This window comes from Podarcis pityusensis, assembly GCF_964106645.2.
Source record: "Podarcis pityusensis genome assembly, chromosome: 2".
In the NCBI taxonomy this organism is placed as follows: domain Eukaryota; kingdom Metazoa; phylum Chordata; class Lepidosauria; order Squamata; family Lacertidae; genus Podarcis; species Podarcis pityusensis.
Genome location: NC_138029.1, coordinates 33345596 through 33359586, shown reverse-complemented (window position 1 = coordinate 33359586; position 13991 = coordinate 33345596). Strand labels below are relative to the sequence as shown.

Below are 13991 nucleotides of genomic sequence, written 5' to 3'. Positions count from 1 at the left end.
ACAGAAAAATGGAAAGAGATTTACAGTGGTACCTTGGTTCCCAAATCACTTGGCTCCTGAACAAATCGGCTCCTGAACGTTGCAAACCTGTTCCGGTTTGCAAACATTTTTTGGAAGCCAAACATTTGTTTCGGCTGTCGGCATTGTTTCTGGGGCCAATCAGAAGCTGTGTCTTGGTTTGTGAACGTTTTGGAAGTCGAACGGACTTCCAGAACAGATTGAGTTTGGGAACCAAGGTACCACTGTACTTCCAACTGAGCAACTGGATAATGGCTGCCTGTACGTTTTTCCTGATTTCTCCATATTTGAATGAGCTTGAATGAGCTTCTTTTTAAAAGAAGAAATCTGAACATTCAAAACAGGGACCTGGAATATCTCTGAGGGGTAGAAGATTACAAATTTTCCTATTTTTGTGGGTCTTAGAACTTTCGCAGTTGGTTCATGTTTGATTTATATCTAGCTCTTGAAGAGCTTCTGCATTAGAAATGTATCCTGTATCCAACATTCCAAGCTACAAGGCCATAGGACAGTCTCCAGGTGACTGTGGTATGCTCTGGTTTCTGCCTTCATCCAGGGACCTTTCCTTAAAATAAAATAAAAAAGAAGTCTGGTGACAACTGCAAAACCTTATGCCTTGGGTTTTAGTGCTCCCCACTACTCCAAACTCAATTTGGGAAGTGGCACATAAAATTTTGGGTATTGAGGTCATGGAGTAATTAACTCACCATTTCTGGGTACTGAAATGTCAGATCAGTCCAGAGTCTTGCTGTTTGGCATGACTTTATTCAGTATGACAATTCACCCAATCAAAGACCATGGTTCTTGCCCAATACTAAAAATTATGGAATAAGATTTTGTCATTTTTTGTGTCCACCGGAATCTGTTTGGAAGGGGACAAAATGTGCTATAGTCTGTTGGGTATATACTGTACATGCATAATATTTGCTGCCTCGCAAGTGGAATTTCTTGTAAGTCAGTCCTTTTGTGTTTTTCCTTTTATTTGTTTCTTTTGTACTTTTGAATGTGACTGTAATGAATAGTTGCAAAATAAATTTAAAGAATGAGCATTTTAAAAACCTTCTTTCTTTTGTCTTCCCATCATAGAATCCATTGGGGCTCATTTCAGGAAAACGCAGGTTTGTGCATATCCCCACAACTACAGTCAGAAAGAATTAAGAAGCGGCAAGTTTCACCTTCTTGAAATGAGGCAGGGGCTGAAGCAGAAAAAGGAGTTGAGAGTGGTTTCAACTAAGAGGTGATATATATCCTGTTCTCATGTTTTCGATTCAGATAAACACTTTTGAAGTGCAGTATATTCACTTGGGAAAACGTTGACCTCCTCAAAATTGTTTGCAGCGTTTTAGTGCAGCGAGATGCCTGCACAGATTCCCAGCTAATTGCAATGTGGGGGAAAGCAGCAGGGAATTCACACTTAGATAAGCTCAGGAATGAAGCACAAGCCTTGGCCACAGTGCAAATAAAATAACAAAAGATTTTCCATATCACAGTAATCATCATTGGCATTTTCCTCTTGTTCCACTCACAAACTCCTGATTAGATGAGGCCCTTGTAGAAGGTGTGCATACCTCAAGTGCACAGAAACTGTCTCTTATTGTGGTGATTATTGTCGCTTATTGTGGCACACAGGTATTGCGCACCCAATTTGCTTTAGATATGTTCCTCAAATCACTGCTGACCCATATAGATGGTTAGGATGGGCATTGTCTGGTCATCAGTTTTGTTTATGTCTGAAATCATGGACCATCTCCAGTCTTCAGCTATTCTTCACACACCAACATAATCAAGGATAGTGCTTGATTCTCCTCCCTGGAGGAAAGGTAGCTTAGCATCTTTTATCTAATTTGCATCGGCAACATGGAGAAGCTTTAGGGAAGATGAGTTCTCTGCTTTGTCCTGCATGTAGCCACACACACACACACAAATATGTCCCCATTGTGAGGTTCTGTGTTTGTTCAACCCCGATTGCTGCCCGTGTCAGTGTTCTCCTGGGAAGGCAGCTGTCATGAAAAGAGATGCTTCTATCCTCTAATCTTCTTACTTATCGTATATCTAGGATAAGGGTCTCAACTATTATGCTCAAAGAAGCAAGAAATGATGTGGAGTGAAATGCTCATGTCATCCTAAGTTAACACTTCTCCTTGATCCTGTAAGACATTTGCTTTCTCCTGTCCTCCTCCTCCTTTTGGTAGAGAAGTAGCTTTTGCGGTTGCACAAGACCTGTGCCCAGAGTATTAGCTGAGGCCACCTTGCCCTGCTCTCTGAATTCTAAGCAATTGAATTCTGGGATCTCAGGCAAAAGTCTTCATTTTACATCACTTACGACAGAGAACATTTTGAATGGAGATGCTGAAAATTGAATCTGGGATGTGCTCCAACACTGGGCATGCCTCTCATGGTGTTCAGACTGGTACAAACTGAGTAATTTGGTGTTTGATTGGGCAATGTAATTTCACTATGTTTGTGTTAGGGTGTTTCCATGCCAGCGTTTTAGAGATGATCTACATGTGCGTGTTTTTATTTAAAAAAAACACATGATCAAGTGCTTCTTTACAGCAAAATCTGCTTGCATGATGGAAGAAAGCTTTCAGTGTAAGCAGGGAGGGCACTGCTGTTTTTAATGTGGTCAGGCATTCAAACCTATGTGCATTTTGAAGTAATACAACCCTATGTAGACTGTACCACATGTGCAACTTCTTGCAAATTATCACGTGGGCATATAGACCAGCTCTTCTCATCTGGAATGCATCAATCTACAGAGGTGGTTTAATGAACTCTAGAAATGGTGTGTGTGTGTGTGTGTGTGTGTGTGTGTGTGTTTAAAATTGAATGTACATGCTAGTCAACCTAAGTTTTCCATTCAGTTTACAGACATGAGAAACGCAAAAACTGGTTTAAGGGCCATCTCTAAAAATGACACCTGAGAGTGACAGCCAAGCTGGTAAGATGAGACTTCTAACAGGACCAGTCTATATTGATGAGCAGCATGCACTAGACTTTCAAGCACTCTCAACAATGCCTGATGGCAAATTATATCACCCTTGCCCACATTATTCTGCTGGAAAATTCTCCTGTTCCCAGAAAGAAATGCAATTTGACAGAAATGTACGAATTAAAAGGAACAAAATGTAATTAAAATGGCGATAGCACATAATCTGGTAACCCACTTTAGAGGCTCAGAGCTTCATCTGTGTGGGTTTTTTTAAAAAAAATGTTTTATTTAAATGGATTTGAAGCAAACAAAATGACACACAAAGGTTCCCCTCTATATTATCACTTTGCAAAGCAAGCCAGATCACAAGTTGTCCGCTGCGTCCATCTGCTTTGTGCACAATGAGAAATGCTTGATCTAAGATGGCACTCAGCTTATGCAAATGGATTTTTTTTCCAAACCTTACTACAGAATTTCATTATTAATAAAGACACCCAAACTAGAACTGGCAGGATTAAAAGGAGAAAATCCTGCAGAAATAGTGAAGATTGAGTTGAACATTTCCGTGAGCATTAACCGTATACATAAGAAATGCAGGTATGTGTTTGTATGAAGGAAGAGTCAGCATTGCAACCCTCTAGAATCTCTGGGATTCATTTCTAGCCTTGCTATTCATCTCTCCATCTCCTTCATATATACCTTGTCCTTTGAAATCAATCTTCCCTCCCCCCCAATGCATTCAACAAAAGTACCTACTTTTGTCTGGATACAGGGACACCATTCTGGGGTGGTCTAACCACCTATATATTTTTTAGACCACATGTGATTCTTGTTCAGGAAGATTTATTTCTCAGACCAGCTCACTGGGTTCTTCACACCAAGTGACTATTTTTATAAAGCAATTAAATGAGCCCTGTATAACTATTTGTGCCAAAATTGCAAATCCCTTTCCTTCACAAATAAAGGATGTGGCTGTGGCTGTTTAACCTGTGTAGATAGCACTGCTTGAGTTAGTATGAGACAGAAAATGAAATCACAACAAATGCTCCTGGAATGCATTGCACTTTTTTGCCATTTCCCCCTAACACAGCCCAATGAGGCTGTTCTTCTTTTAAACCCTTGCTGTGGATCTCTCCAGCTTGCCAGAGTCTGTGCACACACCTGAAATCTCTTAATCTCATCCCCATCCTCTTGAAACGATACCCATTGGTAGAGCATGTCCAAGGTTAGCAAACATGTTGTTCCTCAAGCATTCCAATCCAGCCTCCTCTTAAAGTTAGGGTGGCCAGTTGTCCTGCTTTGCAGAGGACAGTCTTATATCTGAAGAGCTGCCAAAGGAAAGCTCTCTCTTCTACTGGCTCAAGTCTGGATTGAAAATAAATAACTTCGATGGGGAAAGGATGTTGCCCATCAACACTTAACTGCATTTGGACAGCAGACTAAGTGGACACACAACTCACCTATTCTTGGTCTTCTTCAGTATGATCCACAATCTTCTTCAATGTGGTGGGATATATTGCATTTCTGTTTATAGTGTATACCAGGGGTCAGCAAACCTTTTCAGAAGGGGACCGGTCCACTATCCCTCAGACCTTGTGGGGGGCCGGACTATATTTTGAAGAAGAAGAAAAGGACGAATTCCTATGCCCCACAAATAACTCAGAGATGCATTTTAAATAAAAAGACACATTCTACTCATGTAAAAAACACGTTGATTCTTGGACCATCCGCAGGCTGGATTTAGAAGGCTATTGGCCCCTGGCCCTTAGTTTGCTTACCCATGCTCTATACACTTAATGAGCACCTTTTAATGCAAATATCTGTTTTGCTAATGTATTTCCTCCTTTTCCATGATGCACAAATAGCCACCCTATTTACAGGGCTGTCCCTTTGCCTGGTGAGGAATAGACCTGGAAGCAGGAACATCCACCACAGAGGGACGATGGCACTTAGCTGGCTTCCGAGCATGTGTGTCGCTATAGGTTGTGGGGAGGGAGAGGTGGTAGAGAGGACACTGCGGTGCAAGAGTTGTAGAGGGAGCATGATATTGGATCTGTTGGTGTGTTCGCAATGTGCCAACCACCCTGCTGCCTCCCCTTCCCTATAAGCCACAGCTATGCCCTTTCTGGGAGGCTAGGTGAGTGCTGCCACCCCGCCCCACCGGATGCTCCTGGCTGAGAGAATGCAAACACTTTAAGACTGCAACCCTATGTGCAACTTCCTGGGAATAAGCCCTATTGAGAAAGCACTGATAGGATTGCCCTGGTGTAGCGTTCTTAAGAAAGTAGCCCTAGTTGTGTCATGTGACGAACAATTTAAATAAGGGAAAGTTGGCAAGTCACTCCGTAAATTTTGTCAAGCAGCATACGACAAAAATAAACACACGAGAAAAACCCTCCTAATCTGATATCCTATAAATACCACAAAAGGCTTGCAAAAAAAAAAAAAAAACCCCGTTTAACCATTCAGTCTGCATCAGAGCATTGTTGACTCCAAACAAAAGGATGCTTTAAAAAAATCTAAACTGTACTTATAGACCTTACTTTAAAAATCTAGACTGGGGTTGTCACAGTCATGGTGAGATTCTGAAGTGAAGAAAAATGCTTGAATTCTCCACCATATACAAACCACGGAGTTGGAGCGTTCTCTGTTTAAAAACTAAACAAGCAGAGCAATTTAAAAATGAAACAAATAAAAACCAGAATCTTGACAAATAAATAAAAGCAACTTAAATGAAAGCAAAATAAAAACAGCTGTGTGAATGTGCTTATATAAAGTTAAATATAAATAATAATACAGAAAATTAAAACAGAATAAAAACAGTGATGTTAATAGAGCTCTGTGAATACATGGTTCACAGTAGCTCACTAAGGTAGGCCACTTCCCACCAGTTCCAATTCATGCCCTGAAGTTTCTGATAATGTGACACTTCTGTCTGTGGTGTTTGATCTAGGATGGCTCATTCACTCATGAAAGCCACCACTTAGACCCTGGAGTCACCAAGTGATGAAAACACAGGCATGAAACACTCAAACCAATATACATTTACCGTATTTTTTGCTCTATAAGACACACTTTTTCCCTCCTAAAAAGTAAGGGGGAATGTGTGTGTGTCTTATGGAGCGAATGCAGGCTGCGCAGCTATCCCAGAAGCCAGAACAGCGAGAGAGATCACTGTGCAGCGCTCCCTCTCGCTGTTCTAGCTTCTGGCTTAGTCGCACAAAGCCTCTTCAGGGCAGGGGGAGCCTTCATCCCACTGCCCTGAAGAGGCTTCGTGCGACTATCGCAGAAGCCAGAACAGCAATCCCTCTTGCTGTTCTGGCTTCTGGGATTCAGAATATTTTTTTTTCTTGTTTTCCTCCTCCAAAAATTAGGTGCATCTTATGGTCTGGTGTGCGGAAAATACGGTATTTATGGAAATGGAGGCATCCAAATCTTGGCCATGTTTTCATCTAACCAGCCTGAATTTCTGGCTTTTAGGGTAGGATTGAAATTAAAATTGAATTTGTCAACCTCTCCCCTTTAGCCTGAATTACAAATCCACTCCTGCCCAGTTCCCAAGAATTAGAATTAAAAGCTAACAAAACTGCACTTGGGCCTTTTAAACACACTCACACTGTTTTCGATAATCTGGTAGTTCAATGAGAAGACTTGATAATTCCAGTTAGCTAGCTAACTCGACGCTTGAATTTTTAAACTTTGGATTTCCGGGCCTACTAAACTGCAGTGAGTGGCATACTTAATTGACTTTTAATATATTTACAGCTGTCAAAGCCTCTCTGATCCCCCTCCCCCACCCTTCATTTGACATTTGGACTGAAACCACCAAGACAGCTTTCTTACTTCCAGAAATCCCAGCTGAAGAGAGGCAAAGCAGAGCTGCAAGAAGAACCTTCTGTCCATCCTCACATTTCCTTCCACTGTGTCCCTGTTCTGGAAGCCAAGGGGATCTTGGATCCAAAGCCTGCGCTGCTGTGGACAAGTTGGAAACAGAATGTTACATTCATTGGCCCAGCTCCATGGCAAACGAAGATGGATTCCGAATTTCTGACAAAAATGGAAGTGGCCAAAGTGAAAGTTGAATCATGAGGTGGAACACACAGTCTGCTCCTAAGCTTCAGCTTCGTCGAGAAGGGCCAGTGATGCATTCAAGAGGTAAAGATGCAGCTCTCACACACACACCCTGTGGCATAAACACATTAGAAACAAGGGAGAGGCAACAGCACAGAAAGTTTATACTATTTATATCCATGTACTATCTGGGATGCGGGTGGCACTGTGGGTTAAACCACAGAGCCTAGGACTTGCCGATCAGAAGATCGGGGGTTCGAATCCCTGCGACGGGGTGAGCTCCCGTTGCTTGGTCCCTGCTCCTGCCCACCTAGCAGTTTGAAAGCACGTCAAAGTGCAAGTAGATAAATAGGTACCGCTCCAGCGGGAAGGTAAACAGCGTTTCCGTGCACTGCTTTGGTTCGCCAGAAGCAGCTTAATCATGCTGGCCACATGACCCGGAAGCTGTACGCCGGCTCCCTCGGCCAGTAAAGTGAGATGAGCGCTGCAACCCCAGAGTCGGTTATGACTGGACCTAATGGTCAGGGGTCCCTTTACTTTTACCTTACTATCTGGAAGCCTTGAAATCAGCAATGTAGAACTAGTGGTCCTCCAGATATTCTTGGACCCCGGTTCCTGTCAGCCCCAGCCAGCATAGCCAATGGCTAGGGATGATGTGAGTTAAGCCACATCTGGAGATGTGGGGTCCACACTGGAAGGTGAGCCATGGGCTCCCCATCCCTGTGATGGAGCTATTTCCAACGCACTTGCCCAACAAACTATTTTGGAGGGTTGTTGAGAGCCTTCAGTGGATAAAGGGGTGTTTAGATTGGGCATGGCCAACTGGTAGCCCCATGAGCCACATCTTTGTCACCCACAGTGTAAATCTAGGATGCAGTTTGAGACATCTTCTGTACTTGACTTGGCGGAGTACACTCCTTCTCATCAAATTAGCTTGAGTTGGCAAACTTCCTTTGAATTTCTGTGGCCCAGTTTATGATGTCTTGTAAGTACTTCAGAAATTCACTGTGACTACATGATAGACCCCAGCAAACCAATTCATATTCTCTGACGGGACTACCCTGCAGCTATTTAGAGAGGGGTTAACGCTATGGGGAATCACAGAAATCTGACCATGTCGGTCTTGTGAAGCCTAGAATTTTGTGATGTCCCAGGATACATTTGCACAACTAAAATTGCCCACACTTTGGTCTGACACTTTCTTGACGTGTGTATACATCAAGATCTGGAATAACCCCTCGTCTCCATCTGACACACAGCACATCTGATTAAGTTAAAGTATTGACGTTACACAAGGCCAGAGCCTGCAGGCCACTTTAGGATGGTCTGGATGCGGTCAGGGCTGAATTAAAGTGATATATCAACAAGCCTTGTCTTTTGTTGACAATTTTACTCTGTACAGCCTGAGAAACATACGCCCTGGTTAATGTCTTGCACCAGTTCCCTGTATAGTAGCAACTTCTCAAGACTGCTCCTCTGCAGGCTCTTGATCTTGACATCTCCTCTTCTTGGCTCCCCAGCAGCATCCCTTAAACTTCATTTCCTCACCAGCTCTCCCTGAACGCCTGTTGTTAAATCCCTTCTCTGTTCTGCTGATAGTGCTAATTCCACACTTCTTTTGCTCTGCCTCTCGCCTGTCTACCCAGACATCAGAAACCCACCAGCCAGATGACCTGCTTATTGCTTGCTGCTTGATTCTTATATCCCCAGGCTGTTTCCTCCCTTATCGAGTCTCTTTCCTTGAGCCATGTGCCTATCTTTTTTCGTTTGTTCCTCTCAAGTGGCATTCCCTCCTTGGGCTCACATCTTTGCTTAGTTCAGCTGTTTCCTTATCCTGCCCTTATCCTGTCATCTTCGGAGGCTGAGCCAGAGGAGGGAGCTCAGAGCGCTGAAAGCTATGGCGTGTTTGGGGAGGGGGGCGGAAGGCATTTCTGAGCAATGCACACCAGGGTGCTCCATCTCCCCATACACTTGCCCTTTCCTCCAATCCATAACCTCTGTATTACTAATGACGGAACAGGCATCTTGGCAATTTATTACATTTGTAAACACCCCCCCCCAACACTTCATCCTAGGAAGCTCAGGGGGCACACGCGGACCACCTGATCCATTATTACCTTGCCCAATCACTGAGATTTGAGGGTGAGAGCACACTTTCCCATGGCTCAGACAGACAGTCATAAGGACCAGAAGCTGAGCATTCAGTGTTGCGAGCCCAAGCCTGTGGAACTCCCTCCCAACTGAGATTAGAGAGACTGAACTCCAGGCAAACACAGCAAAGACTTTCTTATTCCAGCAGGCATTCTGAGGTAGCTCGGGTTTATGATCAATTGTTACTGTTTTCCGTCTGTTTGGTTTATTTTTTGGTTTATTCCGTCCGTTTGGTTTATTTTTATGTGCGCCACTAATAAATACTAGTGGGACGCGAGTGGCGCTGTGGGTTAAACCACAGAGCCTAGGACTTGCCGATCAGAAGGTCAGTGGTTCGAATCCCCGCAACAGGGTGAGCTCCCGTTGCTCAGTCCCTGCTCCTGCCCACCTAGCAGTTAGAAAGCACGTCAAAGTGCAAGTAGATAAATAGGTACCACTCCGGTGGGAAGGTAAACGGCATTTCCGTGCGCTGCTCTGGTTTGCCAGAAGCGGCTTAGTCATGCTGTACGCCGGCTCCCTCAGCCAGTAAAGCAAGATGAGCGCTGCAACCCCAGAGTCGGCCACGACTGGACCTAATGGTCAGGGGTCCCTTTACCTTTAGCGATATATAAACAGATGAAATGGTTCTTCTCCACCTTTAATCCTCACAATGAACTTGTGAAGCAGGTTAGGCTCAGAGAGTGTGTGACTGGCCCAAAGCCACCCAGTTAGCTCCAAGTGGAGATTTGAACTCTGATCTTCCTGGTCCTAGTCTAAGGTTCAAGGCATTGCCCTGCTCTGGCAATGTGTGTGACTGGCATGTGTTTTGAACTGGAAGTGTGTACGTGTGGCACGCTCGGGAATGCCTCTGAGAGAGAGACAGGTGGGGGAGAGAATTACTGAGGTACCAATTAGTCTGGGGATTTCACACAACATTCACTCTTCTGGGTTGTACCACCTCCAGCTGATCCTGTGAATCCCCAGTCTGTTCCTCTTGGACTAGCAGAGGCTATCAGCATGGGACTTTGTGGCTTGTTTGGACCTGAAGTAGAGTCAGGTCTATTTTCCTGTCTGCTTTCAGGTGTTTCTGTGTTTCCTGGCCTGGCAGGCTAGAGGCAAAACCATGCCAAGGTGTTTGAGGATGGGAAGGTGGGGGCTACATATGTCCTGCTATACTGCCTAACTCATACCGTGGACTTGACTTGTAGCATGTTCGCCAGAAACCTTGACCACCAGACCATCCTCCTCCTCCTCTGCTACAGAGATGCACGAAGTTGTCTCCAGGCACAAATGCAGGAACCGCTTCCAAGACCAGCTGTGGTTATTTGTCTCCCGCTATCTGTGCAGCTATAATACAGCAGTACAATGCCTCTGGGCATGTACAGAGAACACCGTTCTCACCATAGAGAAACAACAAGATTTGTGCGTTTGGTCTCCAGGTAGGGAGTGAGCCACTGCAGTTTCCGTCTAGAAAATGGCTTTGACCTGACCCCTTGCGCCTAGAGAAGGGAGGGCGAAACTCCCACAGATTTGCCCTGGAGCGGATCCTACCCTGGTGCCCCTCCTTAGTTCCCCGCCAGGATGCGTCCCTTTGCCTCCTTGATCAGCGGCACCTTGTTCAGACTGATGCCCTCCTCCTCCTCCTCCGGCCATGTCCAGTCCCCGCCACCCCCTGGAGCAGGAGGGAGGCACGAGGGACTGCGCTGGTGCAGCAGCGCTCACAGCTCTCTCCCGATCGGCTGCTCTTGGCCGTCCTTCTCGCTTTCTCTCCTGCCGAGTTGCTCCTGCTCTCTTCGTCCGCATTTGTTCCATCGCCTCTCGCTCATTCCCCTCTTTTCTTTGCGCTCCCTCAAATCCTCCAGCAAGCCTCCGAAAGCTCGGCTGCCCTCGTTTATGCGCCGAGCTGGGGCTCTCCTCTGCCGCCGCCGCCGCCGCCGCCACCCCACAATCTGGGGCAAGGGAAATGACCCCGATCTGCACCATTCAAAGGGAAGCCCCAGCCCTCCTGGAAGAGATCTGGCGGTGGTGGAAGCGGGCTCCGTGCTTGGGCAGCTCAGGGGCCAATCCGAGAGGGGCTCTGCCCCACCCGCGCACCCCATTGGCTCTCCACGCCCCATGAAGGCGCTTGAGGCAGTCGGGAGGGGAGGGTACCTAGCGGCGCTCCGCTAACTGTGGCTGCTTCCAGCTGTGGTTCTCGCCCGGGCTGTATCTTTTTTCTTATGGCTGCCTCCCGCGGCCAATGAGGAGGGTCTGAAGGGGGCTCGGGATTGGCTGGCGCCGCGGCTCCGGGGCGGAGCTCCGGCTTGAAGTTGGAGTGAGGGATCCAGCTGTGAGGTGCTCGGAGCGCCCAGCTTTTTCGCTCGCTTCTCCCGTCCGGCAGAGGCAGCGGCGAAGAGGAGCATCCCTCCTCACCGTCCTTCCTGCGGCTCCGGCTCCGCGCGCGTTGCATCTGCTCTTCCCCACCCCACACCTCGCCCCAAACCTCGTGTCACCCCTCCCCACCCTCTCCAGTAGCCCCCGGAGGGCGGGAGGAGCCCAACCTACAGGAGAGGCTCCTGGACACCCCCCACCCTCTCTGGATCCCTTCCAAACCCTTAGGATACCCCGCGCAGTCCCCGGCACGACGAGGATGCTGAGGCTGGAGGAGTAGGAGCGGAGTCTCCCCATTCAGCCGGACCTGAAAGAGGCGCCCCCCGCAGCAATCTCCGTCGTCTTCTCCTCTTTCCCGCTCGCCCGGCAATGCGCCCCGGAGTTGGAGCGCGGAGGAGCTGGGTGGATCATCGGAGCACCGGCTCCCACCCTCCTCGCCGCTAACCGGGGACTCCCTCCTTCCCCCAGCCCTCCTTCCCCGGCTGCCTCAGGATCTTGGGGGAGAAAGAAGGCGCCAAAAGTGACGAGAAGCTCCCGTGCCGGCTGCGGTCTGGATCCCGATGGAGAGAGCGGGGTTTACGCAGCCGCCCCAGCGGGAGGGGAGGAGGCTCCCTCGCCGCTTCTGAAGCCCCTTCCTTTCCCGAGCCAACCCCGCTGCCACCCCACACCGCGATCCTCCCCATGGCCAGCGATTCTTCCCCACCAGCCCCATGGCTGGCTCATCATCCTAACGCCTAAGGAGCTCCTGCCCTCTCCCATCCCGCTCCCTGCCTCTCTTCTCCCGGGGCGCATCTTCTTTCCTTCGGTCAGCTCGTCCGACCCGGGTCTGGTGGCCGGAGAATGGACGAGGATGGACCGCGAGCAGCCGAGGAGCAGGACCCGGAGGAGGACAGCGCCTCCAAGACCTTCGTCCGCCTTAACGATCTCTCGGGAGATGGAGGTCGCTCGGTCCCCGGGGACAAGGAGAAGGACCCGGGCAGCGGGGACTCGGACGGCGAAGCGCTCCCTTACCCGGCCCTCGCGCCGATCGTCTTCTTCTATTTGAGCCAGCACAGCCGACCCAGGAGCTGGTGCCTCAGGATCGTGTGCAACCCATATCCTTTTTCCACCCCCACCCCACCCCCCAAGGTGACAGGGGCAGGTGGCCGCCGCCGGCGCGGCCAAGGTAAGCCGGGGCAGCCGCCCTCCCCTCTGCAGCTTGAAGGTAAGCGAAGTTTCCTCTCCTCGCTCGTCCCAGCAGCCCAAGAAGTTGCGTCTTCCCGGGTGGGAGTGGGGGGTTGCTGCCGCCGCCATAAAGACCTCTGGACCACCAGTCTGCAAGCTAGTCCATTTGTTGCAAAAAGCTTTTTTTGGGGGGGGGGAGGGTAGACAAAATGCAACGCAAATAATTGAGGGAGGAGAAAGCTGTTTATTCCCAGAGGAGGCAGCCTGTCGCATGCAAGGCGCCTTACCTTTTTTAAAAAAATAGGGGGAAAAAATATTATGATGATTTCCAAACTTTTGAAGCTTTTTCTACAGGGCAGGAAAGAAGTAGTGTGTGGTGTTTTCTTATGTGCGTGTGTGTTGGTGGAGATCTCCCCGTCTCTGTGTCTCTCTGCTACGTCTGTCTCCAATTCATGACTTGGAAGTTTTTCCAGAATCTGTTGAAGGGGTTTCTCAATGTTTCCTGCCCTACTAGGCAGGGATTTCTCTGGGGCTGAAGTCATAACATGGAATTCCAGAAAAGTACTAGAAAATGGAAACAATATGTAACTCTCAATGGAGAGAAGAACTATGGGAAGGAAACAAGAGCAGGTCTCTCGCGCGCTCTCCCTCCGAGACGGATTTGCTCTGATTCCCTCTTGCCTTTTCTCTCTCTCTCTCTCTCTCCCTCTCCCTCTCTCTCTCTCTCTCTCTCTCTCTCCGCCCCCCCCCCCGCAAGCTTTCCTTCTCATCTTTTAGCTGAGGAGATGAGAGCCGGAATAAAACTTAACATGGATAATCCTGGATTGCTCTGCTACAAAAACACCTAAAAAAGGTCTATCTTCTCCCCAGGAGGAAAGCTGGGCGGACAGTTGCTACGATAGCATGATCAACTCGGAGGGTACAGTTGCAAGAGAAGTTTGAAGGGTGGGGGACCTAATCTTCAGGAACCTGCCCCCCTTTCTGTTCTTCCTGTGTATTTCCGATCCAAAGAACTATGATTTCAAAGGACAACACACACACAAGTGCCCCCATCCACGAGAAACAAACCTTAGGGAAGTCACTGGGCATGTATGAATGTAATCCATCTATTTATTTATACACGCAATCTACCTCCCACCCTCACCTCAGACCCAGACATAACAATGTGTCCTGAGCTTCTGGCCTCACATTTTAAAGCAAAAGTTAGCATTTCCCAGACGCTTCCCCCCCCCCCCCCACTCCCCAACCCGCACCCTCCCACCTTCTCTCTTGAACTGTGGATGGATGCAGAGGAGATATAAATAAA

General features: G+C 47.8%; 2 protein-coding genes and 1 long non-coding RNA gene across 19 annotated transcripts in view; 2 read left to right on the top strand and 1 right to left on the bottom strand.

Moving 5' to 3' along the window:
- The window catches only part of LOC308470715, a 32665-nt gene extending 25751 nt beyond the window's left edge, over nt 1–6914 (bottom strand). For both annotated transcript variants that reach the window (XR_013982589.1, XR_013982590.1), the window contains exons 1-2: nt 6794–6914; nt 4411–4558 (exon numbers count right to left, since the gene is read on the bottom strand). This is a non-coding gene — a long non-coding RNA (uncharacterized lncRNA). The remainder of the gene's footprint in view (nt 1–4410; nt 4559–6793) is intronic.
- The window catches only part of LOC308470662 (uncharacterized protein), a 103784-nt gene extending 96866 nt beyond the window's left edge, over nt 1–6918 (top strand). Inside the window, exons 8-10 of one of the 4 annotated variants that reach the window (XR_013982517.1) lie at nt 1105–1255; nt 2890–2959; nt 6716–6783. The gene's annotated coding sequence lies outside the window, so the exon portion shown is untranslated. The other 3 variants (XM_080994153.1, XR_013982518.1, XR_013982519.1) reach the window with 3 other exon arrangements.
- Nucleotides 6919–11355: 4437 nt separating this feature from the next.
- CACNA1G (calcium voltage-gated channel subunit alpha1 G) overlaps nt 11356–13991 on the top strand; it is a 327715-nt gene continuing 325079 nt past the window's right edge. For 5 of the 13 annotated variants that reach the window (XM_080993535.1, XM_080993533.1, XM_080993534.1 and 2 more), the window contains exon 1: nt 11358–12615. In XM_080993535.1, the coding sequence (XP_080849661.1) occupies nt 12362–12615 (254 nt within the window). In that variant the 5' untranslated portion in view covers nt 11358–12361. Of the gene's footprint in view, nt 12616–13991 lie in introns of all 13 variants that reach the window. The other 8 variants (XM_080993532.1, XM_080993526.1, XM_080993530.1 and 5 more) reach the window with 3 other exon arrangements.